Source organism: Balaenoptera borealis (assembly GCF_965194805.1).
Source record: "Balaenoptera borealis genome assembly, chromosome: 19".
Lineage (NCBI taxonomy): Eukaryota > Metazoa > Chordata > Mammalia > Artiodactyla > Balaenopteridae > Balaenoptera > Balaenoptera borealis.
In genome coordinates, this window is record NC_138878.1 from 17,952,262 (window position 1) to 17,972,437 (window position 20,176).

General features: G+C 53.9%; 4 protein-coding genes across 15 annotated transcripts in view; 2 read left to right on the top strand and 2 right to left on the bottom strand.

Moving 5' to 3' along the window:
• The window catches only part of GFOD2 (Gfo/Idh/MocA-like oxidoreductase domain containing 2), a 38,075-nt gene extending 30,612 nt beyond the window's left edge, over positions 1–7,463 (top strand). For 4 of the 7 annotated variants that reach the window (XM_082367230.1, XM_082367229.1, XM_082367232.1 and 1 more), the window contains one exon: positions 5,908–7,071. In XM_082367230.1, coding sequence (XP_082223356.1) covers positions 5,908–6,806 — 899 coding nt within the window. In that variant the 3' untranslated portion in view covers positions 6,807–7,071. Of the gene's footprint in view, positions 1–5,907 lie in introns of all 7 variants that reach the window. The other 3 variants (XM_082367226.1, XM_082367227.1, XM_082367228.1) reach the window with 2 other exon arrangements.
• Positions 7,464–7,535: 72 nt separating this feature from the next.
• LOC309616569 (uncharacterized protein C16orf86) lies at positions 7,536–13,779 on the bottom strand. Its single transcript, XM_082367235.1, is given in 5 exon segments — positions 7,536–12,575; positions 12,652–12,880; positions 12,883–12,886; positions 13,232–13,461; positions 13,663–13,779. Coding segments are annotated over 5 exon segments (1,005 nt in total). The 5' UTR covers positions 13,768–13,779; the 3' UTR covers positions 7,536–12,138.
• A 196-nt stretch (positions 13,780–13,975) lies between these two features.
• On the top strand, positions 13,976–17,502 carry ENKD1 (enkurin domain containing 1). 5 transcript variants are annotated; one of them, XM_082369047.1, is made up of 7 exons: positions 13,976–14,049; positions 14,275–14,374; positions 14,471–14,665; positions 15,230–15,402; positions 16,409–16,534; positions 16,638–16,801; positions 16,902–17,502. In XM_082369047.1, exons 2-7 carry the CDS (start codon positions 14,290–14,292, stop codon positions 17,287–17,289), a joined length of 1,131 nt encoding a protein of 376 aa, XP_082225173.1. In that variant the 5' UTR covers positions 13,976–14,049; positions 14,275–14,289; the 3' UTR covers positions 17,290–17,502. The 5 variants fall into 5 exon arrangements, with proteins under 5 accessions (XP_082225173.1, XP_082225176.1, XP_082225174.1 ...); XM_082369050.1 differs by lacking the exon at positions 13,976–14,049 and having other exon boundaries at positions 14,056–14,374; positions 16,902–17,042; positions 17,129–17,502; XM_082369048.1 differs by lacking the exon at positions 13,976–14,049 and having other exon boundaries at positions 14,056–14,374; positions 16,902–17,038; positions 17,129–17,502.
• Positions 17,503–17,656: 154 nt separating this feature from the next.
• Positions 17,657–19,536, bottom strand: PARD6A (par-6 family cell polarity regulator alpha). Of its 2 annotated transcripts, none has more exons than XM_082369060.1 (3): positions 19,414–19,536; positions 18,812–19,034; positions 17,657–18,571 (listed from the first exon to the last, which is right to left on the bottom strand). In XM_082369060.1, the coding sequence occupies exons 1-3, from the start codon at positions 19,474–19,476 to the stop codon at positions 17,820–17,822; spliced, it is 1,038 nt and encodes a 345-aa protein (XP_082225186.1). In that variant the 5' UTR covers positions 19,477–19,536; the 3' UTR covers positions 17,657–17,819. The 2 variants fall into 2 exon arrangements, with proteins under 2 accessions (XP_082225186.1, XP_082225185.1); XM_082369059.1 differs by having other exon boundaries at positions 17,657–18,574.
• Between the last annotated feature and the right edge of the window lie 640 nt (positions 19,537–20,176).

Below are 20,176 nucleotides of genomic sequence, written 5' to 3' on the forward strand. Positions count from 1 at the left end.
CCACTGCGCCACCAGGGAAGTCCCTGGAGGACTGTACTTAAATTAACGCCTCAAAAGCAGGACCCATTCTTTCCTCCTGTAATGTAAAGCTCTGGAAGGAGCTCCTTCTTGGACCTCCCTCCCACCCCCCATCCCACCCATCTAGCTCATCACAGAGCACCGAGCTGAGCTCCCTGTGCTATACCACAGGTTCCCAATAGCTATCTGGTTTACACATGGTAGTGTATTTATGTCAAACCTAATCTCCCAATTTATCCCATCCTCTCCCTTCCCCCGCTGTGTCCACACATCTGTTCTTTATGTATGCATCTCTGTTCCTGTGCTGCAGATAGGTTCATCTGTACCATTTTTCTAGATTCCACATGTATGCATTAATATACAATATTTGGTTTTCTCTTTCTGACTTACTTCACACTGTATGACAGTCTAGGTCCATCCACATCTCTACAAATGACCCTATTTTGTTCCTTATTATGGCTGAGTAATATTCCATTGTGTATATGTACCACATCTTCTCTATCCATTCATCTGTCGATGGACACTTAGGTTGTTTCCATGTCCTGGCTATTGTAAATAGTGCTGCAATGAACATTGGGGTGCATGTGTCTTTTTGAATTATGGTTTTCTCAGGGTCTTATTTTCTACTTTTGTTTGACTTTTCATTTTTTTCCACCTCAGATTTCATCCTTGTGGCTTTCCCATGAATTCCTTAAAGGAGAGGGAGGGACTCTAATGTTTTATTTCTCAATTTAGAAGTGGTTCAGAAAAATTTTAATGTACAAAGTGTCCCACCATTTTTGCCATAGTTGAATGTTTTCTTAAATCTGTCACTGAAAGGTGAGTTTCTGTGCCCAGTTCTTGGCACTTGTGTGCTTCATTAGAAAAATGCTGGGTTTGCCAATCCTTTCCCCATGGGCTCTTAAGATAACAAGGGATCATTCCTCAAGCAGCCTGACCCAGATAATTTAATCCTAAGAACACCAGTCCCTTGGGATGCCTTCCCTGACCCCCAGTCCAGATCAGGTCCCTGCTATATCTTTCATATTAACATTAATATCATCTTCATTGCATTTATCACAAGTGCAGTTCTACGTGTATTCATAGGATAATTTGATTAATGGCTTTCTCTCCCACTAAACTGTAAGTTGTCTGAAAGTAGAGATCATGCCTAATGTTGTATCCTCTGAGCTTAGCACAGGGCCTGGCACACTGGTTGAATGGAAGTGTTCACAAATTCTACTGGTGCAAGCCCAGTCTGCTGGTGTGACTCAGGGAGCTGACAGGGGCTTGTGACCCAGGAGAGACTGGGCTGTGGGCAGCAGTGATTCTGTCTGGTGGCTTTCAAACTTACTTTTCTAAGTAGCAGAACATTCTTTGTTAAAAAAAATAAAAAAGGCAGGATCCATGGATTTTGTAAAACATAAAAGTGGTGCTTTTTCTGGGGCTGCTTCTCTTCCCTGCTGTTTGAAATCATTTGTCTAGTCCCACACCTCTAGAGAGGGAAACAGCGGTGTTGTCCCAGAGCTGTGAACCTGTGGTGCTTTACTAAGGAACAAAGAGGTGGTTTGGGGCAGCTTCTCAGGGCGCTTTACTCCTAGGTCGTCTGGGGAGCATGAGCTGGAGAGAGGCTTGCAGTCTGGAACTTGTTCAGCCTCCAGAAGATCTGAGCTAATGGCACTCGGTATCCATGCTTTCCCCATTCCCTGGAGACAAAAGTGGTTTTCAGCTTCTCTAATATCTCCTTGATTTCCTAACAGGAAAGCTAGATAAACTTAAACATGTCTTTCAAGGCAACACCAGTCTTCCTAAAGGTACAGGACCCGTGCAGCTGGCCTGCAGGAGCCTGGTTTAACTCAGGATGGCCTTTAGCTCCCACACTAATAATACTACTGGGTCCCAAGTTCAAAAGCTCTCTTACTGTTCAAGCTCAAGAAGGAAGGCCTCTTCCCCTTCCCTGACCTCTCGTGGCATGAAGTAGATATTACTTACTCTAGTTTTATCACCACCAAACTCTCAGCAGCCACAGGAGTCCTTTTCCTCCCAGCTCATCTCCTCTCCTCCCCACGTTGCAGTGTCCACCCCAACCCCTGCTGTGCATAGTTGTAGCAGGAAACCTCTGGGTTGGCCAGAGCTTCAGCCAAGTGGCCAAATTCTCACCCAGTATTGTGATTCTCCTGTCCCTAATCCTAAAATCCCACAAGTGTGGGGAAGCATTGGAGACACTCCAAGAGCAGATAGTGATAGCAGTTAGGGGCTACTCTCCCTGCAGGGCCTCCCTCCAGCTCTGGACCCCTGTGCAAGGGCCTCTCCCCTTACCTTGGCCCCCTGCCCTTTCCACACTGCTCCCCGCCTTGGGCATGTAACGCTTGGCTAGCCATTCTCCTGTTGTCCTGCCGGTACCTGTTGTAAAGCTTTCGTTACTGTTTAGAGAAGAGCAGGAGATTTCAAGAGTTTTGTAAAGTGAAGAGATTGAATTAGGTCATAGGCTACTGATCTACATGTGTTCCTCCTTGCCGCAGCACTGAGCTTTGTAACACTGGGAGTTCATGCCCGAGAATCCCATATGTGCAGATGGCAAATGCTCTGTGGGGTTCTTGAGGGTCAGGGTGGCAGGGGAGAGGGTAGGAAGTGAGGGGAGCTTGGAAGGATTGGCCAAAGGCACCAGATTATCTCCTGTGGGCTTTGTCAGGATGTGAGCTTCCCAAGGACTGGTCTGGGCCTAACGCTATGAGAGGCCTGATAAACAGCACATAGAATAAGAAAACTCATCTATGTTCATGTTGATCTTTAAACTTCTTTTTAAAAATTAAATTTTCAAAATATTGAACACTGATATTATTGGCCTGGAAAATGTAGCTTCTGTGTGAGTCTTAAAATCTGAGTCACAGTGGACCCTTTTTTTCCTGTATTTATGACATCTGCTGGGTCTCTCCCATGGTGATGGTTATAAAATGTACCGTTGACAGAGCTGTGCTGGGCTGAGCACTTTACATGTACCGCCTCATTTGACTTACTGTTCTACCCTGCATGGTAGATGTGACTCTCCTTTTGCAGTGTAGTAAACCAAAGCCCAGAGAGGTTTAGAAATGTCCCAGGTCATGCAGCAACCAAGCGAGAGAACCAGAATTTGAATCCCAAAGTGGCTCCAAAGCTCGAGTTTGGCACCAATAAGTGGCCCTTTCTGAGCAGTCAGCTGTCCTGGGGCCCCATTGTTTCTGTTGCAAGGTGGCCAGACAAGTTCCCCTCCTGAGCCTGTGTGAACAGAATCCAAGTCCATCAGAAGAAGCTATACCCAGGGACTTCCCTGGTGGTCCAGTGGGTGGGACTCCGCGCTCGCATCACGGGGGGCCCGGGTTCAACCCCTGGTTAGGGAACTAGATCCTGCATGCCACAACTAAGAGTTCACATGCTGCAACTAAGAAGTCCACATGCTGCAACTAAGAAGTCCGCATGCTGCAACTAAAAAAAACGATCCCGCAGGCCACAACGAGGATCCCGTGTGCACAACTGGGACCCAGCGCAGCCTAAATTAATAAATATTTTTTATTTATTAAAATAAAAAATTAAATAAAAATTAAAAAAAGAAGAAGAAGCTGGACTTCCCTGGTGGTGCAGTGGTAAAGAATCCGCCTACCAGTGCAGGGGACATGGGTTCGAGCCCTGGTCCCGGAAGATCCCACATGCCGCGGAGCAACTAAGCCCATGCGCCACAACTACTGAGCCTGTGCTCTAGAGCCCGCGAGCCACAACTACTGAAGCCTGCGCGCCTAGAGCCCGTGCTCCGCAACAAGAGAAGCCACCACAATGAGAAGCCCGCGCACCGCAACAAAGAGTAGCCCCTGCTCGCCGCAACTGGAGAAAGCCCATGCACAGCAACAGAGACCCAACGCAGCCAAAAATAAATAAATTTTAAAAATTAATTTATTTAAAAAAAAAAAGACTGAGGGAGACCAGTTAAGTTACCATTGTAATAATCCAGGCGAAAAAGTGTGGTGACTTGGATGAGGAAGGTGGCAGTGGTGGTAGTAGGAACTGGTGAGATCCTGGATGTAGTTTGAAAGCTAAGCCAACAGGATTTACTGATGATTGAAAGTGAGATGGATGTGAGAGTGACATCCGTAATTTTGGCTTGAGAAACAGGGAGAATGGAATCGCCATTGACTGAGATGGAGAAAACTCAGGGAAGGGAGTATCAAGAGCTCAGTTTGGGATTCCAACCCCAAACCTACCCCACCACCTTGGATGTCTTTGTGAGTGATGCTACCAACTATCTATCCAATTTCCTACGTTTCTTATAGACCCTGTGTAAACTCTCCAACCTGTTTCCTGGTGTGCACTCAGGACTTTAGGAATCCCAGCCCTTTCCTCAGTGCCTTTGCACATGCAGTTTCCTGCCTGGGTGTCCTTTCCCCATTATGCTCCCTGGAACATCTGCTTCCTTAAAGATAACCCTGGCGGCACTCCCCCATGAAGTCTTCCCTTATTCTGCCATCTGTACCAGACCCTTGAGCTTGTTCCCTCAAGAAACCCATGACTTCTTGGGTGAATTGAGGTAGTGGGATTTGAGTTGCACCCCAAGGGCAGTGTCTGTGGAATGAGTAATGGAATAACTGGATGTCTTCACCCTTCCCTAGCTTGCTGTACCCCAAAACCTGTGTGTGTCCAGTCCATACGACTTCTTGGGCTTTGTAAGTTTTCTGTTGAAGATATTAGCATAAGACTTTCTTCTGCTTGAACCATCCCAAGCTCACAGGAACACTCCAGGAGTTGGTGTCTTGTGGCTGTTCGTACCCTCATGAGCTTTCATCTCATGATGTGGAGGAGTGTTGATCCTTTCCTTTTCCTCGTGTGGGAGCTGCTCAGTCCTCTTGGTCTCTCTCTTCAGGGCTTTGTCTAGCTTTGTTTTGCTCTCTGAGTGCATTCCAGCTGCGATGTACTCAGAACAGGCATGAGACAGAAAGGATGTTTTCTCTCCCTTTGCCCTCCTACTGGAGCCAAGCATTTTCGGGCCTTATGACTACACTAACTTGTTGAACCAGTGTTTTCAGAGGACAATCTGCGAGGAATCTTAGAGCCCTTTCTGCAGTTACAACTGAGAGTGCTAAGCTCATCCCCTAGAATATAGATTTGATTTTCTTACCCCAAGCTGATGATCTAATAAATGCATAAAGGTACATAAGCATGTCCAAGAAGCATGTCCACCTCTCCAGCCCACTGGTATTAGGCAGTGTTCTCTAGATAAACAGAACCAGGAGGATGTATATTGAGTGAGAGAGGGAGGTAGAGGTTTATTTTCTAAAAATTGATTCATGCTATTTTAGGAGCTGACAGATCTGAAATCTGCAGAGCAAATCTGAATTCCAGCAAGAGGTGATGTTGCAGACTTGAGTCTGAAGGCAGTCTGGAGGCAGAATTCCTTCCTCTTCAGGGAACTTCAGTCTTTTTTCTCAAGGTCTTCATCTGATGAGTTGAGGCCTACCCACATTATGGAGGGTAATCTGCTCTACTCAAAGTCTACTGGTTTAAATGTTAATCAGATCTAAAGATGTCTTCCTAGCAGTGTCTAGACTAGTATTTGGTGGGCACCATAACCTAACCTAGTTGACACATAAAATTACCTTTGTGCCACCTCTCTTTACCTCCCACTCCTGGTTTGCACCTTCTGCCTCTACTCCTTTCATTTTTCCTTTAAGAACTTGCTTCTCTTTCTCGAGCCCATAACTCTTTCTCTAGTCCCAGTCGCTGGGTACCATTTTCATCCAAGCTGATCACCTTTCCTCTTGTCCCAGGTCACCACCTGGTCTCAGAGACGGCTTTCCTGAGTCATCTGCCTTCCAGAAATGGGTTTTCTTTTCCCAGTGTAAACCCCTTGGAACTTTGAGATTTCCTGCTGTGTTTTATTCTCAGGCATTGGGAAGAATGTGGTTTGTGAGAAGGCAGCAACCTCGGTGGATGCCTTCCGGATGGTGACAGCCTCACGCTACTACCCGCAGCTGATGAGCCTGGTGGGGAACGTGCTGCGCTTCCTGCCTGCCTTCGTGCGCATGAAGCAGCTGATTGCCGAGCACTACGTGGGTGCAGTGATGATCTGTGATGCCCGCATCTACTCGGGCAGCCTGCTCAGCCCCAACTACGGGTGGATCTGTGATGAGCTCATGGGCGGTGGGGGCCTGCACACCATGGGCACCTACATTGTGGACCTGCTGACCCACCTGACTGGCCAGAAAGCCGAGAAGGTACATGGGCTGCTCAAGACCTTTGTGAGGCAGAATGCAGCCATCCGTGGCATCCGGCATGTCACCAGCGATGACTTCTGTTTCTTCCAGATGCTCATGGGCGGGGGTGTGTGCAGCACAGTAACACTCAACTTCAACATGCCAGGCGCCTTTGTGCACGAGGTCATGGTGGTGGGCTCTGCGGGACGCCTTGTTGCCCGGGGAGCTGACCTCTACGGGCAGAAGAACTCTGCCACACAAGAGGAGCTGCTGCTGAGGGACTCGCTGGCTGTGGGCACGGGGCTCCCTGAGCAGGGGCCCCAGGATGTCCCACTGCTTTACCTGAAGGGCATGGTCTACATGGTGCAGGCCCTGCGCCAGTCCTTCCAGGGGCAGGGGGACCGCCGCACATGGGACCACACCCCCGTCTCCATGGCCGCCTCATTCGAGGATGGGCTCTACATGCAGAGCGTGGTGGATGCCATCAAACGGTCGAGCCGATCTGGGGAGTGGGAGGCTGTGGAGGTGCTGACGGAGGAGCCCGACGCCAACCAGAACCTGTGCGAGGCGCTCCAGCGGAATAACCTGTGAGCCTGCACGTGGGCTCCCTGCCATGGGGCAAAGGGTGAGGGAGGAGCTGTGATGGGAGGGCTTGGTTATAGCACAGTGTCTTTTATTTGATAGGTCAACTTGGGCAGAGTTGAATTCGGGTGAATCCGAAGGTGGCCCCAGGAGAATGCCCCCTCCAGTGCTCATTTACTCCTCAGACTGGTGGGGCCGTGCCGTTCCTATTGCCATGGTTGAGAGGGCCGGCACACTGCACAGGGCAGAGCTGCCCCCAGTGTGTGAGCAGTTCCAGCAAAGGCTTGACTTGGGGCTTCATCGGCCTATTTGTGGTCTTAACTGGATGAGAAAGCACAGCAAGGAGCCAGCTTGGCTTGATTCCTCAGGCCTGAGGAGAAATGACAAGAGGCCTTGTTTCCATGCCCGTCCTGGGCTGGGGCATCTCAGGAATGGTGAGGGCAGGAAGTCATCCCTCAGGGATCTGCACCTGCCCTCGCTCCCATGTGACCAAGCCCTTCCGGCCTCCAGGCTGCCCCTTCCCTGGCAGGGAGGAGGGGTTCTGTAGTAGATGAGCTCTCAGGGGCTGTTGACCTAGGGCAGAGGGCCCCTGAGTTGGCAGAGAGGAGACAAGGGAGAGCTCTGGGACATCTGATAAATGTTAATAAATCAGAAAGTCTGACACTATGACATGTGGTTGTTGGTTGTTTGTTTGGTAGATTGGGTTTCTTTAATAATGAAAGGCTTGTTGATTGTTGTAGATTTGTTTCTATTTTTCTCTTTCCTCATGGCTCCATGGCAGCCCTGACCTGCTCTGGATCCATCACTATCTAGCGGAACACACAGCCTCCTACCACTGTCTGCGCTCACCCCCTGGCTTATTCCCTTGCAGCTGAATCCCTCAGGAGCCCTCCAAGAAGTCTTTCCTCAGCAAACAGGACTTAAGACATCAGGGGGCCAATCAGGCCTGATGTTTAAGGGGAGACAGTGGGAGAGTTTGAGGTCTCCCTGGGCTGGAGGTCAGGAAGGGTTCTGTTCTTGAAACCAAGGGGTTGGCTCCAGAGGAGCCCTGGGAGAGGAGGGGTGAGGAGTGGCCCCAGGGAGGCTAGACGGGGTGAACTTGAGGAAGGCGCTGCCCCTCGGAAGCACTGTAGCCGGGGTGTAGCCGAGGTGTAGCCGAGCACTGCCTGGCCTAGCCAGCCAGTCTCCAGCTCTGCTTTTACTAACCTGTTCTCCCCACAGGAAGAGGCTTTTAACCCTGTCAGTCAGGGGCAGGTGGGGCAGGACGGTGGGAAAGGACACATCTACTCCTTTGTTTCCTCTGCCAGAATAAAGCCTGGACCAAACTTTCCCCTTCTCTAATCTTCCCTCTTTTCTGGCCTGCTGTGGACTCCTCACCAGAAAGAGAAAGGCTCAGAGATTGTTGCCCTCTTCCTCCTGGCACCCTTTATAGGAGTCACCAGGCCTATTTTCCTGTATTGTCCTGGTTTCAGACCTTGTCTTTGTGAGATAAAATAACAGTGGCTAGTGTTGGGGTGTACTTATTGCATGCTGGGGTCCCCGGGATAGACGGTTCACGTGTATTATTCCGTTTCATATCCAAACCACTCTACGAGGTACTACTATTAATATTCCTGTTATTCAGAGCAGAGAGGGGCAAAGTTACTTGCCTCCTGTAAGTTATAAGTGACAGAGCTAGGAGCCTGGTCAGGGTCCTCTGACTACAGAGCCTGACCCTGAACTACTCCTTCCTTAGTGCTTGTGGCATCTCAGACTCTCGAGTGCCCAGGCATTGCCCCTCCCCGCTCGGGTCCTCATCCAGGTTACATTCCTCTCTACAGCAGGAATCTCAGCCTGGCCTGAACTAGTAGATGGACTGTAGAGAGAACCCCACCAGGCAGGATGCTGGTAGACGTGAAGAAGGAGAAGCTGCCCCCTTCCTTCCCGGCCCAGCTCCAGGTCATCCTTCTGTGTGTTAATAGGATGTTGAGATCCCCCCTAAATTTGGGTATTGACCAAGAAAGCACATGCATCCATTGCATCTGACTCAGATGCTCTTACTTAAGAAAGGGCCATGTTATTGACCCACAGTGGCACTTAGGTTTTATAGGACTCTGCAATAAAACCTCTGGTTTACAAAGATGGATTCCAACCAAGTCCTGGGGCCGACTGTACATGGGCTTAGGGCAGAGCTACTCTTGAGGACCCAGGTCCTCTGTTGGTACTCTGCAGAACCTAGGTCCATGGCCATCCCTCAGACATCTTTACCATCATGTATCTCTTGGATTGGTGCCGGGGAGGAGAGGTACCATGAAGTGGCCCAGATGTCTGTTCCCAAGGAAGCCAGCAGGGTTCTGGTTCCCAGAGGTGACAGAGTCAACTGGTTCCAGGCTTGTCCTGCAGCTCCCCCTCCTGGAGGAAGTCAGCATCACCTCCCAGGCCCTGTTTCCCAAATCTCAGGATCTTCCTTGGGTCAAAATAAAGTTTTTCCAAGCCAATGAAAATACAGTTAGCTTTTCCTCTCTGTTACAGCAAGCAGAAGAGAACTTCCAGAATACCTGTTGCTTATTTTCCAACCCCCAACCAAATCTAGGACTCGCACTCACGCAGACAATGGCAGCAGCCTCCTCGCCTCCCTATCCCGTCTTTCCCTTCCTTATTCGGCCCTTCACGCTAATGCCCAAGCAACCTCTCCAAGATGTCAGGCCAAGATCCCTCATTGCCTACACCCCTCCTTATGCCTCCCAGGCTCACCCAGCCTGGTCTGATAGCCAGGCCTCTGCTTCAGCCGTGCTAAATGGCCCTCCTACACGGGGCTGACATCTTCCACACTAGTGAGGCTTCATCCCTGGCATGTCCTCTGACTGGAAGGCCACCCAACTCTCTCCTTCAGGAAGCAGCTGGAGAGCTGCCTCTTCACTCCTGCAGGCAAAGTGGCAGTCACCCCCACCACCTGTGGCGCCACAGCTTTGGTCCTCAGCCCTTCCGTGTCGCGTCTCCTTGAATTATGCTGCCTCAGCATTGCACACTTAGAGTGAGCTTCTAGGAGTGGTAGTGGTGTCTTGTTCCTTTCTGTGGCTACTATCACCCACCCTGCTTAGACAAGCCTGTCAAGTGAATAAGCGCCCGGGCAACAGACTGATTCTTCTGTGGTTACTGAGTATTTCCTACGTCACCTGTGAAGAGATAGGAACAGATCTTCCTTATCAGTGCTGGCCTGGCTGACACCTCCAGCCCTGGAGACCACACAGAGAAAGCAGATGCTCAGCCTTCTTGGGTCAGGCCTTAGCCGGAGAGCCCCCAGGTTCAGAGATCTTCAGGGCTCAGGAAAGGGCAGGCCCTCCCTGGGCCCCAGGGTGTGGTCTCATGCAAGGCCACTCCTTTGCAGGCCTCTGCTTCCTCAGCCATAAAGTCAGGAGATCAAACTCAGTTATCTTGAAGAGCCCTCTACCTTTAAAATTCCTGGAGAATTCGTGCTCATCCCTATGGACAACATTTCAGTCTGCATGGTCCCTGTAGAAGCTCAGTCAAGTCACTGCCCAGGGAGAAGTGTGGGCAAAAAGAATAAAAGTCCTGACCCCACGGCTTGCCCTGAGGCCTTGCCATGGGGCCAGTGAGCATCCAAGTGACCCCTAAAGGAGGGAAGAGCCTGGGATTATGCCCATTTTCTTCCTACTTCCTCCATCTGAGCCTGCCCACCCCCTCCCTTCCTGGATGGCCAGGCCATTATTCCAGGGCCCCCCCATATGGTCCTGGACTTTGGATGGCCTCAGCCTTTCAGATCCTAACCTGTCCCTCTCTGCAGCTTCCTCGGCTCCCCACCTTGGTCTCCTTATCTTGGTGCCTTTCATGGGGCCCCTCTGTTAGGTGGATGCGGTGCAATGACACATGCCCTTGGGGAGTTCACAGTCTAGTCCCCGAAATAGTTATATAACCCACGGTGATAGTAGCATGTAGATGCTACAATGCAGGGCAGTACAGCACTGGGTGCTGCCTGGCTCAGCAGGAAGCAAGGCGCCGTGAGCCCTCAAGGGTACATGTATACTAGCCAGGTTGAGGGTGAAGAAATAAAGGCATTTTAGGCAGGGGAAGCCCCACAAGCAGAGAGGGAAGGTAAGAAAAGGTGTAGTTGGTCAGGGAATTACAGGAAGCCACTAAAAAGTTTTACGGTAGCTGGGGTAAGAGGAGCAGGGTGCTAGAGGGGGGGCAACACCATCAGGGGTTCAGGAGTGTGTGTAGCAGAATCATTGGGTGGGTTGGTGGGGCAAGGGCCCACCGGCAGGGAGACTAGTGAGCTCTCACCTGGAGATGACAGTGTCCCAGGCAAGGGTGCTGACTGGGGTGTCCGAGAGATTCTCTGTCTGAGAGGGTAGATTCACCTGCCTTGATGCCTGATTAGCTGGCAGGAGTCAATGAGCAAAGAATAGGATGGGGTCTGGGGTGATATCAGGATTTTGGCTTGAACAATTGTGTAGATGAGAAACAGGAGGAAAAGCAGGTTGGAGGGAGGAGAAATCCATTTAATCTGGAATTCCCTGTGTTTACGATGTCTGAGGGACACGCAAGAGGACCAGGAGGCAGCAGGATGGGGGCTTTCCAAAATGGCCAGCACTGGCCCCCTCTTCCCAGAGACCCCTGAGGATGAGACGCCGCAGTCATCCAGTGGCTCAGCCACAGGGGTCCAAAGAGAACATTCACCTCCACCACCACTCCTTGCCTGCCAGAAAAAGGCACCAATTCCTCTGTCACCAGGGGCCACTCTGGGGGCAAAGTCTGGTCCAGCTGTGAGAGCTGCCCCTCTTGGGACAGGCAAATGAACTCTGCCACCTCAGAAGGAGGATTCCAAGTGTTGGTCCCCTCAAGGTCAGATCAATGCAGGCCCCTTCCCTGGGAGACAGGGAGCAAGGCCAAGCACCCGCTTCCCATGATCTGACAGTCCTTTTCCTTTCTCTTCCCCAAGTTCCTCTTTACCACCCGCCTTCCCGTCCCCACTGTTATCTTGTCTGACCTTCAGGTTCGTCTGAGGAGGTTTTAAATGCACAGAACCAGGCCCCGCCCCTGCAGATTCTGATTCAATTAGGTCTGGGGTAGTGCCCAGGAATCTATATTTCTGTCAAGTTCTTGGGCAATCCAGTTCACTGTACTGGGGAATCCTCCACCCTTCTTCCCAGCCGCTCCCTCTTCAGGCATCTTAGTTGGGGAATCACAGTCTGAGAAAAGGAAAAACGTTTATTTTTAGCAAACCCAAGGTCCCAAGTAGGGGCAGGGGCAGAATCCCCTCTTCCACCTGAGTGCCTAGGGCCATAGACTGCTGCTCTGGTTCAGGCTTGGGAGAAGGGGAGCCCCCAGTGGGGCAGGACAGTCACTTGTACTGAGGAGAGAGTGGGGGTACAAGTGGGGCAGCGCAGACACTTAGCATCTTGTTGATGTCCACCTGAGTTAACTTGTCCATCTCAGCCTTGAGGCAATCGCTGACCCCCAGGCTGGGCAAACCCCCAGGCTCCTTGCCAGCTTCCTCTCCCAGGGGAACCAGAGTGTAGGTGGGGGTCATGAACATATTGGGGCAGGGCAAAGTGAGGCCTGAGCCCAGCTCACCTGCCGTGGGCAGCAAGGCCTGCAGTTGCTCCACACCTGTCTCCTCGGGGACGAGGGCCAGCTCCGACTCAGGCTTCACCTCAGCCTCGGCCTCCCTGTCCCCCTCCCCTGCCTGGTTCAGCTCAGGGTTGCAATAGTTGATGTACTGGTACAGGGGCCGCAGGCGCTGGGCCTTTCCTGCAAGGACCCGGGGCAGGGCAGGGGCTGGAGCGCCAAGCTGTGCCATGTCAGGGGTCCAGCAGGCGGGGGATAAAGGGAAGGCCCGGGGAATGCCACTCACGCTCCAGTCCTAAGGTCTCTGAGGGCGCAGACACTGTGCTGGCCACCACAGGGAGCACTGGGGTTCCCACACTCTTGCGCTTCTTGGCTTTTTTGTGCTGTTTGGCAGACGGTGAGGGCTCACTCTGGCTACTCTCCCGCTCCTCCCTCTGCAGCGGCATCCCCTGTGGCAGCTCAGCTTCAGCCCTAGGATGGGCTTGGTGGCTAGGTCCTGGGAGGCTAGGGGACAAGAAGGCCTGAGGAGCCAGCCTCCAGCCTTGGCTCCTGTGCCCTGTCCTAGGGAATAGCCCTGTCTGCCTACCACCCCAGGCCCAGATTCTTGTCCCTTTCCTGGTCAGTGAGGCCCGGGGCTGGACAGGGGCCAAGAGCTCATGAGTTCAGTCCCTTACAAGGCTTTGAGACTCCCTCTCTGGATGTTCCCTACATCAGAGCTCTTGAGGGACAGAAGAGGGGAGGAGTGATGGTGGTGGCAGGGGATAAGCATGTACACTGCAGGAATGCCCGATTTAGGAATCCTACAGAATCCACCCCCATTCCACCTCCCCAGCCCTTCAGCTTCTTCCCTCTGAAAGCCCCCTCACTTGACTGGTTTCCTCTTCAGACCATGACTGGTCCTCACAATGGAGGCCATAGGCCTGGGGCCTCTCTCCTCTAGTGCCTGCACCTCTGGCTTGTGCCTCTCTTCCTCCAGCTTGAGTCTTTCCTCCTGGATCTTTGGCTCTGAGACTGGTCCTGTTGGACACTTGTCTTCACCCTGGGTTTGGCAGGCCTCATGGGCTGGCACCAGGCACTGATCTCCCATAACTGGACACTAGAGGTGACACATAGATAACTGGTCACTATGGCCAGGCAAAGGATACAGGGATCAGCCATTAGATACCAAATATGGATGAAGGGCGCCAGCCCATGCCCCTCCCAGCCTGTGGAGCCTGTCCTGGCAGTTAGGGGGTCATTGCACAGAAGCTGGTCTCTGTGTTTGAAGTGTTTGAAGGCCAGACAGCCTAATGGTCACCTCAGAATTCTGCGCATGGCCACCAGGCACCTCCGTAAGCTGTGACTGCCCCAAGGCTGTTCCCTCTTGGGCCCCTGGCCGCTTCTCAGCCCCTGCTGAGGCCATGGCTGCGGAGGATCAGCGCATCCTCGACGGTTGCTTGGGGGACGTGGGGGGTGGGAGGTGGAGGGCGGACCCTAGACTGGTAGACCGTGAGCTGACCCCGGAGAAGGGCCGGCTTGCGAAGGGCAACTGGCAGCCGGTCTGGCCCCACCCTCAGCTGGAACTACAAGCCCCAGAAGGCTTTGCGCCAGGGGGCATTGGCCCCTGACCTCAGGGACGGAAACCATTGTTACCTGGCAACAGCAAAGAGGTCGGGTGGCGGCAGTGGGTGGTGAAACTGCTTGGGTGAGTCCCCTGCCCGGGTGAGGAGCTGCCAACGGGGCAGGGAAGTGGGCTGAGAGCGGAGGTGGCGAGCGCAGGCCAGGGTCGGGAGGCGGGGCGAGGGCCGGGAACGCAGGCAGGGCGGCACAGCTAGGGTCAGGGCCCGGGTCCAGGGAGGAGGTACTGGGTTGAGGAAGGGGGTTCGGGCCGGAGATGCATAGCCCGGCAGGCCTCGGTGCACTGTTGCAGAAGGACGACGGCGGCATGTGCGAGGGTCCGTCCCGCATCTCGGGGCCCATCCCCCCAGACCCTACGCTCTGTCCTGACTACTACCGGCGGCCGGCCTCGGGTGAGTTGTGGGGTGCCTCACCCTGGCGAAGCCAGAGCAAGGGTCGGGCCCAGCTCCACCACTGAACTCCGCGCTCCGCCCCGTCTCTTCTCTCAGCCCAAGGGCGCCTTGAGGGAAACGCGCTGAAGTTGGGCCTGCTGACTCCGGACCCCGACCTAGACGCCACCCCTCCCCGCGGCCCCCGCATCGGTCCCGGAGCCCGAGAAATCCTGGCGCGTGGCCGGCGCGGCGTGGGTGGCGTGCTGCTGCAGCTCGGGGGTATCTCCCTAGGCCCAGGGGCCTCTCCCAAGAGTAAGTTCTGGACAGGAGGGACGAGGCGAGTCTGAAGTCAAAGCTGAGATCAAAAGCAGCTGCTTCTCCTTCCCTGAGGAAGGCTCAGGCTTTACCTCTCTGAGTGTTAGTTTCCCCAACTATAAAAGTCCTCTCCTCTTCCTCGCAGGAGAGGACTAGATGAGGTATCCCCCAGAAAACCCATAGCTCAGCTTCATGAATTCATGCATCAATGAAAGGTTGTTTGTTGAGTGTCTACTGTGTGCCAGGCCCTATAGGTGCTAGGAAAACAAGGTTGGAGAAGAGCATCATCGAATCAAGATGAGAGACAATAAACAAGTGAAGTGGTGAATATGATATGCAAGATGATTAATGGTATACTTCGCAATAAAAAATGTAGAAAATCATCAGGAATAGAAGATAATTACTGTGTGAGGAAGGGAACAAGATGACGAGGTGGACTTAGATGGAGATGTCAGGGAGATCTTTCTGTGGGAGGCAGGGTGTGGGCCTGTGTGTTCACTGTTGTGAGTTGGATTGCATGGGCTGTATGTAGGGCAGAGCCTGGCAACATCTTTTCCCCAGGGAAGGACCCTAAAGACCATGAGAAGGAGAACCTGAGGCGGATCAGGGAGATCCAGAGGCGCTTCCGTGAGCAGGAGCACAGCCGGGAGCAGGACCAGTCCAGGCCCCTGAAGGCTCTGTGGCGCTCACCCAAGTATGACAAAGTGGAGTCCCATGTCAAGGCCCAGCTGCAGGTACCTGCCTCAGGCAGCCAGAAGTATTGCCCATGTTTTTGGCAATTGTACTCTGATCTGAGTTATGAGGAGGAAGGAAAACCGCAGGGAACTAAGGTAACAGGAGACTAAGAGATAGCTGGTTCTGCTGCAGAGTGGGGCTGGGGGCTTTCTCAGAAGTGATGATGGCTGGGTGATTCTGAGGGGCAAGTAGGAATTAGGCCAGGGGAGGATGGAGGAGAACATTCTATAGAGATGGAACCTCACGGATAGAAGTCCTAAGACCAGAGGGAGTATGGGCAGTGGGGATGCTGTTTTCAATTCACTGTGAGGGAAGAAGAGCGTGAGGTTAGGCCAAGAAGCCACCTGTACCCACATCATAAAGGGCCACATAATCCACTTCTTACGTTTATTTCTGAGGACAATGGGAAGGGCAGGGGCAGGGGTATGTATGGTAGGATTCTGTCTTGGGTAGATAGTGGCACCACTTCTCTATCCACGGGTCTGAGACGGAGAGGCAGGATTGAGAGAAAAGACAATAAGGTCATATGTGGATGTGTTGAATCAGAAGTATTTGTGGGACTCGCACGGAGTGGGAATGTGTCCAGCAAGCAGATGGAGAATCAGGTGTGGATGTCAGGAGTGAGACCCAGGAGTTATTGAGGATCTGGCTGAGGACGATGAGACCAGGGAAGTGACCCTGGATTTGAGGGCTTGGAGACCAGTTGTTGGTGACCTTGGTGGGGACAGAGCCAGAAATCTTGGCTAGGAAGTAAAGAAAAAAAGAAATGGTGGCTGAAGCCAGGACTGAGATAGAAGGAGGGGTATTTGTTTTCTTAAAGATGTGAGAAACACACATGTTTAAATGCTGATGAGGAGAAGTGCTCCTTCAAGATGAAGGAGGCCAGGCCCAGAGGACTGGTGATAGAGAAAGATCCTGAAAGGCAGGAGGGCCAGAGGCTTGGTCTTATGGCTTGAGACCCTGACCTCAGCCTGACTGATCCCTCTGCTATGCCTTGGCCTACAGGAGCCCGGCCCTGCCTCTGGGACAGAGCCTGCCCACTTCCTGCGGGCACATTCCCGTTGCGGCCCTGGGTTCCCACCACCCCGTGTCCCCAGTCCCCAGCTAACCCCACCAGGTCCCAATGCTAAGGTGAGAGGATGTGTGAGGGCTGGGAGGTAGGGCAGGGATCCTGGGGAGGTTCAGGGGCACAACACAGTGCTGTCTACTTCATCATGCTTGCCATGTCCTGCAGGGCCCAGGCCCAAGTGTGGACTTCATTACCCACAATGCTCGCACTGCCAAGAGGGCCCCCCGGCGGCATTCTCGCTCGCTGCAAGTCCTGGCACAGGTGCTGGAGCAGCAACGGCAGGCCCAGGAGCACTACAACGCCACACAGAAGGGTCACGTGCCCCATTAGTAGGTCCTACTGCCCAACACCCAGGGTAAGGGACGCTTATGGTGGGTGGGAGCCAACATCTGCCCTGGGATCATCAATCCTGAGTCTGTTGCATCGCAGCTTGTTGGAGCGCAGGGATCTGTGGCGGCAGGAGGCTGAGGCCCGTCAGCACAGCCAGCCGGACCCGGCCATGCCCCCTGGCCACACTTGCATGCCTGAGAACCAGCGGCTGGAGACACTGAGCAATCTGCTCCAGAGTGAGTATGTGGCCAAAGGAAGCTGGCTGGGGAACCCACTGGGGACCAGGCACCCCTGCCCAGCACTTACTGTTCCTGGGGCCCCTGTAGGCCAGAGCCAGCTGCTGCGTGAGCTGGTGCTGCTGCCTGCTGGGGCAGATTCACTGAGAGCCCAGAGCCATCGTGCTGAGCTGGACCGGAAGCTGGTACAGGTAGAGGAGGCCATCAAGATCTTTTCCCGCCCCAAGGTCTTTGTGAAGATGGATGCCTGAGCCCTTTTATGGGGATAGAGTCAGGGGTCTCACTGAGGATTGCTACATGGTTGTAAAGGGCAGGACTGGGCCCCATCATAGAGTGGAGTTCGAAGACAGGAGCAGTGGGATGGGCAGTATCCCCAGAGCACTCTTCCCAGTCACTGGTGGCTGTGGAAGGGCCATCCCAGCCTCTTAACCCCTTTGTCAAAATTAAACCTTTTGTACACAGTGGGGTTTGTTTCCATAAGAGCTTTTCTTACCCTAGAAATGCCAAGCCTGGTGTCCCTCCTGCTGCTTGACTACAGGAAGGTTTCTCTGCTGCCCTTATCACTCCTCCACTCCTGCCTCATGTCCAGGCCAGAAGGCAAGATTGTGGGATCAAGGAGGAGGCTAGGGCTGGGAAACAGAAGGACCATAACTGCATTTGTAGAAAACCTTTAATGTTCCCCAGACTGAGAGGGCCCCATGAGCAAGCTAAAAAACCCCACTGGGGAAGTCCCTGCCATGTCCCAGCTGCCTGGAAGGGCAAGGGGCTGCATCTTTGCCTGTCAGAGGCTGAAGCCACTACCACCTCCTTGAATGCTACTCCCCCAGCCAGAGCTGGCCTGCTCCTGATCATCCAGGGAGGGCAGAGAGCTGCGGGCATCAGGAAGTAGGCGGCTTGGGCGCAGGTCCCAGCATGGAGGCCCCTGAGACAGCCCGTTGGAACAGGGAGGCTCGCGGTTCTCAATGATCAGATCACTGCTGTCATCGTCGCTATCAGGCTCAGCAGGCCCAGGCCCAGCAGAAGGAGGCCCTGTCAGACACCCAGATGCCCCACGCACCACATTATTGCGCTGATTAGCTGGCTTGACAGTGACAATGAGGTTGTGGCTGTTCGCGACCATCATGTCCGTCACTTGGTCCAAGGTCTTCCCAGCTACCTCAATGCCATTGACCTCGAGGATCTCATCACTGACTGCCAGCAGCCCTGTACTCTCAGCCAGGCCCCCTCGTACCAGGCGGGAGATGAAGATGCCTGGAACCCGTTCCAGGCCCTGGGGAGCTACGCGCACACTCATGCCATCTCGGATGTAGAAACCCAGGGGGCGGTCGGAACCATGCTTATGCAGCCGCACCCGTCGGTGGGTCTCAGGCAGTAGGTCCACATCTATGACTGAAGAAACCTGGCGGAAATCTTGTGGCAGGCTGATTAGCAGGGGTGGCCGCGTGCGCAGGGGTGCCACTGGCCGAAGTAGGAGCCCTTTCTTGCGCCGCTGCAGAGAGTTGGAGGCAAAGGCCAGGCCACTGGAATCAGCTTCTGCTGCAGGAGAGGGGGACGCTGAGATCAGAGACCCTGCTTTCCCATTTGGGCCCTTTTCCATCAGGCCAAGGCCTGAGGAAGGGGGCACTATAGCTATTTCCTGCCATTTGGAGGTCAGGCCAAGGGCAGGGACTGCAGAGGGTGAAGCCTGGGCACACTGGGCATGGACTAACCCTTGTAGACTTGCGCTGTCACCCTACCCCACAGAGGCTGCCCACTGTACCCCATCCTCCTCACCCCGCTTCTGCACTAGCAGGCGCAGCGGCGGGGGCCCACTGGCCAGGGCCCGGTGCAGGCTGTCGTCGTTGGTGAGGGGCAGTAGGTTGCCGTGAGCATCCGTATAGCCAAGCAGCACGTCCAGGCCCGGGATCTGGTGTACCGCACGCAGCAACCGAGAGAACTCTTGGAAGCCGCTCACCGAAGCGCGGGGCAGCGCGAAGCGTCGGAACTCGGCATCAAACTGGAGGCCGGGGTGGGGGGGGGGCGGGGAGGGGTTAGGGTGGAGTCCGTGCCCTTTCTCACCACAGTTCCTAAGGTGGCAGGGGTGAGAAAGACAGGGGGGGGCTTCACAACAGCTGCAGCCTTGCACCCAGTACAAGGGACGCTGTCCAAGGTCTTCTCCCCGCCCTCCAGGTACCCAGGCCACAGAGGGACTCTTGAGGCCGGCAGTAGAAGGAAGGAGGATGGATGGGGGAAAGCGAGAAGAAAAGCCAGAGAATGGGACGTGGAGGATGGAGGAGAGCAAAAGGTGGTGGGGACCAAGGAGCCAGGAAGGGGAGAATGAGGGAATTGGAAGCGCCTAGGGCCGAGGCCGGAGCCGGGGCTGGAGGGGCCCTTACTTTGCTCTTCACCTCGACGATGCTGTCGGGACTGCGTGCCGGAGTCTTCTGCGGCCTGGCCATGGCGGGGCCAGGCGGGCCGGGGATGATGCCCCAGGTGGACCGCCGAGGCGCAGGTGCACAGCCCGGCCGGCCCGCGCCGCCCCGCCCCTGGCGGTAGCACTCGCCCCGCCCTCCTGTCCGGACCGTGACGTCAAGGGGGCAGCGACGGGGAGTTGAACGCGGAGTCCACGTTTCCTAGGAAACGGAGATAAGGGTGGGAGAATCTTTGCGTCCTCTTACGTCATTACGCTACGGTCCCCGCGTCCCGGGAATCTGGGGGAGGGGCTTGGCCGATCCGAGGGGAGAGAGGGAAGTATTTGTTGAATGCCGTGTACTTTTTAAAAAAATTTATCATGTTAATCTTTTTAAAAATTAATTAATTTTTTTGGGCTGTGTTGGGTCTTCGTTGCTGGGCGCGGGTTTTCTCTAGTTGCCGCAAGCGGGGGCTACTCTTTCGTCGCAGTGGGCAGGCTTCCCATTGCGGTGGCTTCTCTTGTTGTGGAGCACGGGTTCTAGACGTGCGGGCTTCAGTGGTTGTGGCACGCGGGCTCAGTAGTTGTGGCTCACGGGCTCTAGAGCGCAGGCTCAGTAGTTGTGGCGCACAGGCTTAGTTGCTCAGCGGCATGTAGGATCCCGGACCAGGGTTCGAACCCGTGTCCCCTGCATTGGCAGGCGGATTCTTAACCACTGCGCCACCAGGGAAGCGTGAATGCTATGTACT

Excerpts from the sequence above, each read along its gene's own strand:
- ENKD1 (XM_082369046.1), top strand. The coding sequence starts at position 14,239 with ATGCATAGCCCGGCAGGCCTCGGTGCACTGTTGCAGAAGGACGACGGC. Across the intron at positions 14,375-14,470 it reads CTACCGGCGGCCGGCCTCGG|CCCAAGGGCGCCTTGAGGGA; the intron begins GTGAGTTGTGGG and ends CTCTTCTCTCAG. Across the intron at positions 16,802-16,901 it reads AAGGGTCACGTGCCCCATTA|CTTGTTGGAGCGCAGGGATC; the intron begins GTAGGTCCTACT and ends GTTGCATCGCAG.
- PARD6A (XM_082369059.1), bottom strand. The coding sequence starts at position 19,476 with ATGGCCAGGCCGCAGAAGACTCCGGCACGCAGTCCCGACAGCATCGTC. Across the intron at positions 19,035-19,413 it reads TCGTCGAGGTGAAGAGCAAA|TTTGATGCCGAGTTCCGACG; the intron begins GTAAGGGCCCCT and ends CCCGGCCTCCAG. Across the intron at positions 18,575-18,811 it reads CCTGCTAGTGCAGAAGCGGG|CAGAAGCTGATTCCAGTGGC; the intron begins GTGAGGAGGATG and ends CCTCTCCTGCAG.